General features: G+C 38.1%; 1 protein-coding gene across 2 annotated transcripts in view; it reads left to right on the top strand.

Annotated features, from left to right (window-relative positions):
- Positions 1-13,923, top strand: part of ME1 (malic enzyme 1) — a 167,651-nt gene that overhangs the window by 129,645 nt on the left and 24,083 nt on the right. For both annotated transcript variants that reach the window (XM_065630972.1, XM_065630973.1), the window contains exons 7-9: positions 592-701; positions 10,318-10,415; positions 12,186-12,299. In XM_065630972.1, the coding sequence (XP_065487044.1) occupies positions 592-701; positions 10,318-10,415; positions 12,186-12,299 (322 nt within the window). The remainder of the gene's footprint in view (positions 1-591; positions 702-10,317; positions 10,416-12,185; positions 12,300-13,923) is intronic.

The following is a 13,923-nucleotide window of genomic DNA, read 5'->3' as shown; positions in this document are numbered from 1 at the left end:
TAGCTAGGAGGATGAGAAAACATCGAAATGGAAGATAAAACTGATTCTTAGCATACTGTTTAAGAAACATCTAGTATTCATATCAGAAAGTCAGTTTTGACAATTGAGTGAAACAGTAGATGTAAGAAATGTAGGTAACCTCATGTCTGCATATACCCAAAGTTTTAGTGTATGTTAGCCAAGTGTGACTCGATACAAATTTGCAGCTATCACTTTTCCTTCCTTAAAGTGTTCTGACATGTTTATCATTTATTTGGATTAACTGTGTTTCTGATTGATACCTCTTTTATAATAATAAGAATGGTTGAGCATTACTTTGTGAGTGGTATTGTACTGCTGGCCTCCATAATCACGATAAAATAAAATCCGTGTTCTGAATGGGTTACTTTTTTACTACCTGCCTTATGGGGATGTGTTTTTTTTTCTCACTAGCTGATTGCTCATATGAATGTAAAGATACAGAATATAACAGAAATGTATCAGTAGATTTATGAGTCATATTATACTCGTATTTGAAATGTGACTGCAAAGCTTTTTAATTTACAATTATGTATTATTTTTAATGCAATGCATATTTTTGTGTCTTTCTAGGTATGGCATGAACTGCCTCATTCAGTTTGAGGATTTTGCTAATGCTAATGCATTCCGCCTCCTGCATAAGTACCGTAACAAGTACTGCACTTTCAATGATGACATTCAAGGTAACAGACTCCTTCTCTTCTCCTCACTCTTGTTAGGCTCACAACCCAGAAAGATCTTAATTGAGATACCAGAGGGAAAAAAAAAAATATATATATATCAGCTTTCCTGTGATATTGGAGATGTTCAGTACCGGTCACATTTTGCCTTGAGTTTCCTCAGCATGGGTTTCTGGTGAGCTATCTTTGCCCTTAACCTTTCCCTTCTCATTTATGCCTCATGCTTTATTTAGATGCTCACTCTTCAGGGGTTTTTTTTTCATAGTTTAGTATGTGAATGACTTTCCCATATAAAATATTCACGTCAGATCTTTGGGAAAATGTCAAAGCTCAAGCCCGGACTGTGCTTCTCTCAATTTTTTTGTCGCTGCAGTGACAACTGCTCCACTGTTTCTGTGTGCAACAGAGCTTGCTTGATAAATGTCAAACTTTATTTCAGTTCTTAAACTGACAACTCGGTTAAATATCCTTCTCATTTTCTTGGCAGTCTCAGGACTGCATTCACTTTTAGAAGGAAGTTGTCCCCCTGACTCTGCTTTTCCATCTGAATCATTTGCAGCAGCTGGCAAAAGGAAAAGATTGAGGGTGGGAAATGTCAGCAAGGGGGATTCCCCCAGTGCTGACTCTGGTCAGGCTTCTTGTCCCTTCCCTCCCAAGAAGAAAGACACACAGGTCTGAAGTGGTAGATGTTGCTCCTTGGGTTGCTGTATTTCCTGCCAGGAAGAGAGCACTGAAAAATAACTTTCTCTAGGGCAGTAAGTGCACTGGCTCCCATCCTTGCAGGGAGACTGAAGTCAGAAGAACTGCTGGAGAGAGGTTCCCAAGGAGGGCCCTGGACGCCTTTGCCCCCCTCATGTTTCTTTGTGTTGTCACCTCAGCATCAAAAAATAGGAGTTTAACCATCTTCATTTCTGACAGTTTGCAGTGACACTTCAAGCTGAGCATTAGGAGCTTGAGTTTTCCAGAAGTCATTCTTGAGTCATTCTTGGGACCTAGGTCTTCTTTCAGGAACTAAATGCATGGTGGTGGATTCAAATAGCCCTTATCTTTGTGGTATTAGGGATTTGGCTACCCACAGGAACTATGTTTCTGTTACGAGCCTGGCTGAGTTTTATTCCTGCGTCTGAAACACATTATGAAGGACAAACTCCCAGATGGAAAATAAACTAATTATAAAATGTCATTTCCCTTTGTAAGAAGCATGGTGCCACTTACCCTGCAGGTCTGAGTGTAGCCATGGCTACAGCAGACCAAACAGCGTCTGGAAATTTCCCTAGTTGTTTAGAGACCCAGCTCGCACAGGGAATTCTCCTTCCTTGCAGGATGAAGGTATTCATCCCAAATCAGAAAGACTCAACTAGAATGTAGTCTTGAAGAAATGGAAGGGAAGCTTTTCAACAAAATGGTTGTCATAGCAGCTGTCGGTCTTCCTCAGAAGTATATGCAATCTTTTAATTTATTCAGTTTCTGCAATCTGATTTGTGTTTGTGGGTCTTTTCATATTTTCATAAGTGATGTCTGAGAGTTTGGGGTGATCTCCATCCTTAATGCTTGTGTAGCTCCCAAGAGGTGAAAGCAAATGCATTTAGCCTGCTCTGATCTCTTGTCGTTTGTCATCATATCCCCATAAATAGCTTCAGTATCTTTTTTGTGTAGGATATCATCTTCCCCTATAACGTGGCAGTGGAATAAACAGCTAAAATATAGATCCAGTGATCTTCTCTCCGTCTTTCTGTTCCAGCTCTGTAAACCCTAAGGATCTCTCACCGGGCAACTTTAATGAGGATAGATGGTGCTAACTTCTTTAGCAATACTTAGAGATTTTCAGTTTCTAAATGGCATGATTTTTTCCAGGCTGCTTGAAAGAATGGTCTCCTCTGTATGCAAGTCCTATTTTCTGCCTCTAGGACTGTAAAGCCGACAAGTAGCATCAGACCAGGAAAAGCAAACAAACACATCGTTGCATCTGATTTGCCATCATCTTCTGAAGATAGTTCTTACTTGATATTTTAAACATAGTTCCTCATAGTCCAAAGCTACTTTAAAGATAGAAATTTTTTATATGTTTTATGGAAGGGCTTGAGGCTTTTTTCACTGCCATATTTGCAGGGTGTCAGCGTGCCCGTAACCGATGCCATTGCAAAATATTCGGAAAAAAATGTCTGCCAAAACACTGATCTTATAAAACCACTAAAGACTGGCCATCAAGGGTCATTTATAGAGATATTCAAGGATTTCTGGAAATAGTTTTATCTCCATACCTGCTACAGCACAGTCACATCCTCTACTTTGGAAAAAGCTTTGTAACTTTTTCTACATCCCCTTTCTTTACTCACAGAATTGGGAACAAGGGTGAACAGGATTCTGACCAACTGCTATAAATCTCTATTGGAATGAAAATTGCTCTTATTTTATCATTCTAGAAAGCATCTTGGTTTTTGGCTGGGTGGTGAATTTTTTGCCTCTGAAATTATGATCATTTCTTCATATTTATATTTTCAAACTTTTTTTACAAACACAGTAGCAATAATGTTGCTTTAGGGAGAAAATATTATCTTTTTTCCTTGGATTCTTGTTGAGTTTGGTCAGGTTCTTTGGTCAGATTCTGTGGTCAGATTCTTCTGACCACAAATCAGCTTGCTTCTTTTTTTACTTTTCCTCTCTGAAACATACAGAAAATGATTTTTTGAAATGAAAATCAGTGAAAGCCTGGAGTTCAAAACAAATACTTTTATCTAGTTCTTTCTAACTATTAGAGAGCATTTTCCACAACTGTGGGGTTTTTTATTATAATTTCCAATATGGGAGAAATATTAACTAATATTGTAATGTCAGGCTTCACATTTAGAAATACCTGAATTAGATCAGGTTGCTAGCTTTGCTCATCTCCAATATATTTAGGAAGGAGGACTCATAAGGACAGGGTGGAATCTTCTTTTAAGTTACAAGATGTGTTGGGTTTTTTTCTCTTCAACCCCTGTTGAGGAATGGACCGATGCCCGAAGAAGAATCGGGGCTTGTGTTGCCAAACAAAGCTGTTTGTAAGGGTGGAGGATGTTCTCTGCTTGATCACCCCTGGAAGGAGGCGGGGTAGAGATTCACTGTATAGGAGGTTGAAAATCCCTTTGGAGAAACTAACCTGTTCCCTTCTGTGCTGCAGGGACACTACACAAGTCTTGTAAGCTGGGTTAAAGAAGAATTCCTGGGTCCAGGTCCAGGATTGCAGTGCTCATGGGTGCGATGGGCTCGGGCCGTACCTGCCTGCCCCTTGTCAAACCCAGCTGGAGTAGAACAGAGTCCCTTTCCACACCCATCACGCTTTTGGCGTGTCTGTTGAAAGGGTTTTTGCTACTCAAGCGCAGTCAGTGGCTTAACGCAAATTTGCACGTTTTGGGAACCACACATTTGATTTACAAGGGTCTCTCAGCATCTATCACATGGTAGCTTGTTGTAGTCATTGCTGATGTGGGTAAATTTGAAATACTGGCATCAGTTTTTCTAGCATTGCTGCCTCTGTGCAGGCCGATCATTTCAATTATTTCAGTTGTTCTGATTTTTTCCCCACCCTTGTACTTCAAAATTGCCTCAGTGGAAAATTACAAACTTCTGCAGTATAAGCCAATCTACATAAAATAAGTGTTTCTCTATGTGATATAGTACTGTAAGCTTTTATTCTAGTGTTCTAACTCTATTTCACTGTGCCCACAGTTGCAATGCTCTCCCCTGTTATGGGCACACAGCCTGTATTTTATGCCAACAAAAATATTTACACGGAGAGATTGCCCTGGATTGGAATTAACTTCAGTATCCATCACAACCTTAGATGTCATTAGTTTTTAACAGCTGTGCTGTTTAATTGCATCAAAATTTTATGAAAAGAAACAGACCTAAAATAAAAATGTATATATATATATAAAATTTAAGATTGTTATTCCATCTTACATGTGTGGTTTGATTTAAAATATGTTAAATGTACAGCAGACTGCCATTTGAATAATTAGGAAAATTATACCTGGAAGTTATGTTATGATCAATTTTATGTTCAGGCAGTGCAGTTCTCAGAAATCAGAATTTATCTGTCACAAGCATTCTCCTTTTTAAGACTTAATTCTTTTTAATGTTAACATCAGAAATAACACTTTTGGTACCTGGAAATTCCAGTTCTTGAAATCAAATTGTAAAGAAGTTTGGGGTTTGTTGTTGTGGTTGTGATGGGCATGGGGCTTCCAATTCATTCTCTGTCCAAGAATTTGGAAAATGTAAAGTTGGATGACATGTAATAGCTCATATGTTGATATATATTGCAAATTCTGATATTATGTGCAAACTGTAGAAAATCTCTTTCGTTATATGAGGTGACATTTGCTACCTTGTGAAACAGGCACTGGAATTTTAAAAATAATTTTTAAAGTTTTTTTAAAATAAAAATTTAAAAAATCTTATTAATCCAAATATTGTAGGGTTATTTGAAGAGTATTTTTCTTCCAGTGTATTCAGGATATCACCTGTCCATTACACAGTGGAAAATTTACATTGAAATCAGTATGCTTTCAAGTATATTCCCCACTGTAGCTTTTGTATACTTTTCCACACATTATAAATGTGTATATACAAGTATTCATCTGTTTCATTTTTTCCTCATTATGGTTAAAATTAAAAAAAAAAAAAATTCTGATCATGTGAGCTCCCATCTCCTAAAAAAAGGGTCCTTTTGAACAGCCCACAGCCGTAGCATTTGCCTCCCTAGTAACTGAGATGACACCTTTTAGACAGGATCTTTACTCTCACCTTTTTTCCCGGTAAGTGTAGGACAGGGATTCTTTTTTTCCTGGCACTCTATGCAGTGTTATTTGGAAGACTGTCTGTCTTAACATGTGATTTCTATTATGCTGCGTATTGAGAAATATGAATTTTACCACTTCCTAATCTTTTAGTCCAGAATGAATAGCTCAGATTTTAGGATGTGCTGCGGAAATTCTTCCCCTCTTCTTGTTTGCTAGCTTTTTAAGATGAGGTAGGGTAAATGATGGAAAGGGACTACTAATACGTGATTACAAGTTTTATTTTTTGAAACTTTAAATAATGGACAAATGCTTCAGCGCCATGAGCCATTTCTTGATAATTTAAATTAAACTATGTCCAATAAAAATTCTCATTCATTCCCAATAAAAGTTCTCATGTTTTGAGGCTTTTTTCTCCCTTTTTTTCTTCAATCGTTGTGTCTGCTGAAAGAGGACTCTGTGCTCCTAAGCATTTATAATGTGCCAGCCCCAAAAGGCCATGGTCTCTAGGATTTTCTTTGACATATTCATGCTCAGTTGTACAGTTTACAGTAGCAAGTAAGGCTAAAGAATCTTGGACAGAAAACAAAGACTCGATAAAGAATAATGTACTTTGAAATTTCACATCTGCAGTATTTTTTCAAGATATGACTTACCATCCTAGAAAACTATTATGAAGTGTTTGCTTTCACAGCAGGTGACACTGCTTTAGAAAAATATCAACCATTGTTTAAGTTGTTGTGGTTCTTCTTCCTTAAATTTGGGGAAAATAGAATCAGTTTTCAAAATCATGTCAGTGAACAGTGTCTATATTATTCTGCAGAGAAGAGATTTAACCTGTGCTCTGTGGGAGAGGAAGGTGAAGCCGTTTCTCTCTTTTCTATAGTGATGACAGTAGGAAAAGCAGCGAAATTCTGTTTCTGCTTCGTAATGTCTGCGAGAAGTGGCGAGGCTTTGGCAGTTGGATGTGAATTGCATTTTGATTCTTTTCAAAAACTGGAGTCAGTATTCAGGGTGAAATTTAAGGTCATGCCGTTAGTCAGAGCGGTTCCGGTTAAACAGATCTGCTATTCACGCTGGCGGTGCCCCCCCTTCAATAGGAAAGAATAAGGGAAGCTGCTGACGAGGAGTGATGACAGCCGCTGCCAGCAGCAGTGATAGTGGATTCAGTAATCTAATAAACTGGGTTATTATGCTTTTTAGAGTCAAATGGCTGAATAAAAGCCACGTGGAGTACTTTCAAAATACCGTTTTAGAGCAGTTCTGTGCAGATTGCGATTCATTAAAAAAGCAATATTTAAAGTCCTCATGTATTGCTATTATCACCTTCATTCAGAATCACCCTCATAATGAACATACAGGTAATGATAGTTCACATCCCAATACAAATAATCAATGCAAAATGTTATCGACATTCAATGTAGTATTTAATCCATTTTTTGTATCTCCTGTCTTTTTCCTTAAAACAGAAGATATATAGACTTTGTAAAAGTATCCCAACTGGTCATACATAATCCTGGCCCATTTTTATGGCTAACAAACTTAGCAGCAGCACCTCAGCCATGAAGGATCTCAGCATTCCCATTCATTATAAATTTACAGTGTTTTCACTTTGTCTCCATCACCAGAAAGTGGCTTGAAGAGCAGCTTTCCTGGCTCTCTGAGAAGTCCTCTGCTGAGGGCAGGGTGCTGTGGTGGCCACAGCCTCCGGTGTCAGGGGCTGGAAGCAGAACCTGAGAGTGCTCCAGCTCAGCTTTCCTTGCCAGGAGAGCAGCTCCCGATGGTCTTAGGAACAAGCCATGTTATGTAGGCTTCCTCCTCCTCCCCTGCAAGCACAGCTGTGTAACATAAAACAGAAGAAAGCATTTGGCATCCATCTTTTTTTTTTTTTTATTGCCGGTTATGAGGATTGTTTGGTAGACTACCAAGGGAAACTGAGAGTGCGGTCTGACTTGTCTCTTCTGCCATTTTTGGTCTTTGCCAATTTGGCACTAGCCAGAGGAAGACTTAATTTCATCTGGGGAAGAAACAAGCTGGCTCTTGGATACCGTGGGGTGGAAGTGTGTCAGCCTGACGGTTGTTGTTCCCGAAGCCATGCCTCAGAGGAACCGTTTTTAGATTTTTTTTTTATTTAGAAATGAGGTAGAAGAAAGTAAATGATCTCAGCTCTCAGAACAAGTCATAAAATGACTAAATAACTAAAAATGACAAATTTGTATGGTCTAAACATTAAGTGGGCTAAGAACAAGGTGTCCTGTATTTCTGATGATTGAAGAGAAAAGTCATAATTAAAAGCACGTAACAAACTTCTTAGTTCTAAGGACACATTTTTTTGAAATGTTCAGGTGGATTTACTTCAAAAAGTGAGTTTCTGAGGGGCACTCTAACTTCAAAATGTGTTCTTAAATTTTACTAAGGGTTACCTTTTATTTTTGAAGAAGTAACCATTCATGAAACTCAAATGATCCTACTTACAAACCACACATTCAAACCCAGCCTTCAACACCCAAGTGATGTCTGTTAAGGAGAGGTCTACCCAGTACCAGGCTTCTCACTACTGCTTTTTATTTCCTTAGCTACATGTATTTGAAACTTAATTGTGTGTGCCTGCAATATGAATACCTGTTCTGAGCATGTAGATGTTACTGCTATTTGAGCTTTAAACTTCACCTTGCTTGTGAGAAGGTAGACTTGTGAATAGCAAAAGTGCATCCTTCAGGGGAGCTGCATGTTGAGGGGAAATGTCCAATGTGCAGATTCTGGGCCAAGAGCTTTTGGAGGGCTGGTCACACCTATTTCACACTTTTTTTTGAAGGAAAAATCAGTAGCAATTTGAATCCTCCTCTTGAAAGCAACCAGGTGGCTTGTAGACATTTGCAGTTAGGGCTGTGGTGATCAGGAGCAGAATTGTAGGATCCAGCAGATCTTGCGAGTTCTTGCAGGCTTCTCAAAATCACTTATGGCCTCATCTTTGGTTTCCTTGGATCAGTCAATGGCAGCCAGTGTCTGGAGAAGGAAGAGTTCAGTTCTTATTCCCAGAAATGAACAAGGGGAACATCTCGATTTTTCCACTTCCAATACCTAATCATTAGTAGCTGATACAGTTTTTTCAGTCCTGATGAAATCAATGCTATCTGCTATCCTTTCTTCAGAATCTCCTCTAAAAAGACACATTGAGCACAACTTTTCTGATGGCATCATCCACCTCACTACCATATCCCCTTTCACAGGATGTCTTTAGTTTCTGTGAACTTGTTGAAAACTGATGTACTTTTCCAGGTTTTTTTCTAATATTTAATGGATCCAAGTTCCTTGCAGGCATAAGGAGTTTGTGTCTTTTTTTTGGTCCACCTTGTGCCTGGCCTTTGGTGACAATTTTCATTTGTGGAAAATACAAGCATGTTACCTTAAGTCAGTAACCCACGAAAGAAGGGCTTCCCCCTCCAGTAGGCTTTGGGCAGAAGGAGTAACTGGTCTTTGGATCAAAAGACCAAGATATCATTTCCTGGTGATCAAATATAACATTATTCAGTGTGACAGAAGCTGATAGCTAGACTGGCAGCACTGCAGGGTCGTTCATAGATTTGAGTGCTACAATTTAAGAAAGATAAGAAACAAATGGGTAAAGTCCAGAGGAGAGAAGTGGGTGATAAGTGTTTTAGAAAATGTAACTCTGAAAGAGTGCGAGAATTGGGATTGTTCCAGATAAGAAAAGAAGGTTGGGACACAGTCTGCAAGTATAATACACATTTTGTTGCAAAGAGGGGAAAAAAAAAAAAAAAAGGTCTTCCAGTGGTAGATAAGACAAGAGGCCAAAATAGAAGAAGAAGAAAAAACATTTAGATTTGAAATTTTCAACAAAAAAGTATATTGAAACACTGGAATAGCTTTCTGAGGAGATCATAGGAGTATTTGGAAGAAGATGTTAAGAATGATTTAGACAAAGATCTGTGAGAAATCCTGTGATATGGTTGATCCTGCTGTTGTGAACAGGTTTGCGTTAGGTGCCTGCTTGAGATCCTTTTACTGCTCTACTTTTTAGTAATAGATGATTCTCACAATGAGAACCAAAATCCTTCCATTCACAGTCAGTCAGGTGTCTCATTCTTTGTGGTTCTGGTTTGAAAAAGAAAGGCCTCCCCAGGCTAAATCGTAAAACTAAATGTTAGCTTTTTTCCCTGTGTGGCATGACTCAAAGATAAATTTGAAAGGTACTTCTAATGTTTCAGACGCTAGTAAGCCAGAACCCCCTTCGCAGTGGACTGGAGTACTGAGGGCTTTCAGATGCAGTAGGGCTGTGGGTGTCTTAAATAAGCTGGCCTTACTGAGCTGAAAGTCAGCTCGCTTGGCTTCTCTGTAAGTGTTCACACTTTGCTCTTCTACACTGACAACCTCCCCATGAGAAATAAAGTTTTATTGTATTCTTGTGTTTTACTGTATTTGAAGTATATCTATTTAAAGGATGAGACTAGTATCTTAATTTTCAGTATCTGGAGTCCTTCAAAATACTTCTGTCTGGGCTCTACCACCCTTTCCTTCTGAAATAGGTAATAAGCAGATTATTTTGTAATAGTTTGAATGCCCCAGCCATCATGCCCATCCAGTAGAATCAATCAATCATGTTTTATTAAATGTTACTCTGAAGATATTCCCATATAAGCTTCATAAGAACAAAGTCAAGCAAACTCCAGTTCCACTTAGCTTTTTGTTACTGCCCTAAGTACTTGTATCTTTTAGCTGAAAGATGCTGTGGAATTATTTAAAATTTAATGCTTTGGAATGGTTTCCAGAATAACCATATATATTCTTTTTTTTTTTTTTTTTTTTTTTAATTTCAGGAACTGCATCTGTGGCTGTTGCAGGTCTCCTTGCAGCTCTGCGTATCACCAAGAACAGGTTATCAGATCACACAGTGTTGTTCCAGGGAGCTGGAGAGGTATGTATTTTTATGTATCAGGAAAAATTGTACTGTGAAGAATTTTCTTAATATTTAATCAAGTTATATGTATCCAGTTAACAAGAAGATTAAATGGGTAGAATGATCACTAACACTTGCCGAAAGTTGGTTCTTAATTCAAATATAAACTTACAGAAAAATCTTTGATTATCTGGTCAAGCCTCATGTTCTTCATAAGACATTTTGTGGAGAACTGTTTTTAAAACTTGATGTTTTAGCTCTTCAGCTGTAAATTACTGAACTGGTCTCAATATAAACGAACAAAACACTTTGGAAAGATGAGGAAATATATCAGGCCACCAAAGAGAAATGAACCAAAATGTGTTTATCAGTCAGTATTATGTAGTAAGAAGCAGTGCCTCTTTGATTTTTCCTGTCATTAAATACAGTTTTTCAGTATTCTGCATGTCAAGCTCATCCATTTCTTAAGATTTTTATGCACCTTATGTTTTGATACTAAATTTTCAGTATAAATTTCTAAGCCAGTGACACACAAGAGAAGGTCATATTTATCTACAGTATGGCTACCTGTCATCTTTTGTATGAAGTCTACAACCCCATGCAGGCTTCTGAAAAAATATTATTCATGGTCACCAGACCCCACTATAGGTGCAATATACTAATCCAGTTTTGTGTAGTCCATACATCTTTAATTTGATTCAATTTTTGGTGCTACTGAGATCAGGTGTGTAGTTTTTGGAATGACTTGCATCCATGTCTGGCATGTCAGTGCCTTTGTACATCAAGACTGTCCATCTCTGAAGTTCCTTACCCTGGTTTTGCTCCATGTTTGACAGACAGGTGAATCCATGGTCTAATGTTTATTTTTTTGTTGTTGTTAGTATCGTCAGTGTGCCTGTTGCTGCAAAGAGGTAGTGGTAGATATCATCCCTGCTGCGGGAGCTTATTCCTAGTAAAACTACTTACTACTTAACTAAAAAGGGGAATCTCACTTGATTCTCAGTGAAACTGAATAATAGAGAGCCAGAAACGAGATAAACCCCCTAAATATGTATATGAGTTGCTAATCAGAAATAGTGAGTGGTTTGTTGGCTCGTTTCGTTGCCTGTTTTCCATCTGTACCTGTATGACATTTGATCCTTTGGATGAAATACCATAAAATGCGGTAAGAATGATATACGTTTCAGCAAAATATTGATAAGTGAATTTTTCTTGCCCCTGCTTTCACTGGGAGCACAGCCAAGTCTAGAGTTACAGAACACATGAATAGTAGGTAAAAGGAGACTTACCGTCTTGATGGACATTTTAAAGAAAGATAAGGGGCAAAAAATCTTTTAGGACTGTGTTTTACTCTCTGTCATGCAGACTGCTGTTTCCTTTGGTCTAATTTACAAAAAAAATATAATGAACAAAACAGAATTTCAAAGAAGAAAAATTATTTAATGTATTCTGAGATTATTATGTGGAATAAGTGTTTTAGCATTTTTCATTAGAGTTTAAACATTTTTTTATGCTATTCATACTGAAAATGACATCTTAGGATTTATCTATACTGTAATTTATCTATATGATTTAAGATTTATCTGTACTTTTTATCTACACTATGGTTTCTAATTACCAAATGGTAGCAACCATTCATAAGTGTTCACTTTATGAAAAAAAAATAATTCAGTTTTATTCTTAAATAAATTAAGAAACTTTTCTAAAATAGTGGGTAGAGGAAACACGTGGCCAGGAGATTTCTTTCATTTCTAGTTTCATATACTACTTTTCTTCTCTCTCCTTCAGGCTGCACTGGGGATAGCAAACCTCATTGTTATGGCTATGGAAAAAGAAGGGGTATCGAAAGAGGAAGCTATCAAAAGGATATGGATGGTTGATTCAAAGGGATTGATAGTGAAGGTAATACAATTTTCTCATTCCTTTAAATGTCATGATAATTATTTGCAGTCTGTAGATAAAGGCAAGAACGTAATATTTGTAAAAGCAACTAAAGCAATTTCTCTCTCTTGACAAAGCAAGCTGTTTTCTAGAGTGTATTAAATGAGTGACAGACTCCCATGTTACTTCACGGGGGCTGTGATTATGCCTGGAGTTCCTGCACATTTCTATTAGGGATGAGCACATAATGAAGAGAATTTTTCAGCAGTTCATTAAAAATTGTGTAAGGAAAGAAATGCTCAACTTGTGGGTTTAATATTTCCCATGTTAACGCGACTATTATTTGTTAGCACAATCTTGCACAGAGGTGTATAGATACGTTATTAGGATAGCATTCAAGGGTTTTTTTGGAAGGAACAAAAATATTTTTGAAGAGAATATTTTCCTGGTGTTGCAAGCATGTCATCCTTCTGCAAAAACTGGGAAATATTGCCTCCAACAGCTTCTATGCACAGTGATGTAGCTCATGTTGCAGATGTTGTGGTCTGCAGTGCTATCAACACTGGTCAGAATTTGAAACTGCTGAGAGACTTCATCAGTCACCCTTACCTCATTCCTTCCACGTGCCAAAATAAAGAAACATATGAATTCCATGTGCCAGAATAAAGAAACTGGTGTGTTTTAAAAGGTGGTTATGTATTTAATAGTTTGCGAGCTACTTAAAAGAAACGAGTGTGAGGCCGGTTGGCTTTGGTTTTTCACCTGGCATGTTGGTTAGCGGTGGTTATGGTCACCTTTGTTGGTACTGAATGCTTGTGCAAAGTTCTTAGCGGTCCAATATTTGGGATCTTTTGCAGTTCACTTACCTTTCCATCAGGAGGATGCATTCTACAGTCAGTACCTGTCTTGGTTTATTGAGCAGTATCACAGCACCTTTCACTCATTCTGTTGAAGGAAAAATAGTAGGATCATAGGCATTGAGATGTGAGAGTATTCCAAAGGTCATCTTGGACATTCCTTGCCAGAAGGCACAAAAGTAGCCTGATGAGATACCCAAGAATTCTGGTCCTTGCTACTATCTAAGACACAGAATTTTTCCTGGTGTTTTTTTGTTTATTTGTTTGTTTTCATGAGTGTTTTCTATCCTTTTTGGTGATCACCTAATAATATTAAAGTGCTTTTGCATCCAAACACAGTTAACTGAAGGCCTGTGTATCTTCTGTGGCTGTTGAAACCTAGAGGTTGCCTGAGAAGAATGGTGTGTTGCACAATTCCCTCCACCATAGAGACTGGGATTATCAAATAGTACAATTGAACTACAATCACCTCCTGGTACTGTTAAGGAAACAGTCTGACAGGGCCAGAATTATAGGAGCTTCACAGCCCTGAAGCAGTGAAACAGGTCTTGGCTGCGTGTCCATCCAGCCAAGGTGGATAACCAGCCTTTTTCTCTCCTGCTTGTTTCCCCTTCTGGCTTCTTTTACACCTCTCCCTGCTAATTTGCTATTCAGCTGAGAAGCCAGGTTGTTGCTCTTGGTACGCAGAGACACATTCCTTTCACAGTTTCTAAATTTTCAGTGACTCGGTGACTGTATTCTTTCCTCACTGCCTTCTAGTTTCAGTGCTCTCAAGCAGGGCCAAAACC

This window comes from Caloenas nicobarica, chromosome 3 (genome assembly GCF_036013445.1).
Source record: "Caloenas nicobarica isolate bCalNic1 chromosome 3, bCalNic1.hap1, whole genome shotgun sequence".
Taxonomy (NCBI): domain Eukaryota; kingdom Metazoa; phylum Chordata; class Aves; order Columbiformes; family Columbidae; genus Caloenas; species Caloenas nicobarica.
The sequence above is the reverse complement of the archived record's forward strand: the minus strand, read 5'-3'. Positions and strand labels throughout refer to the sequence as shown.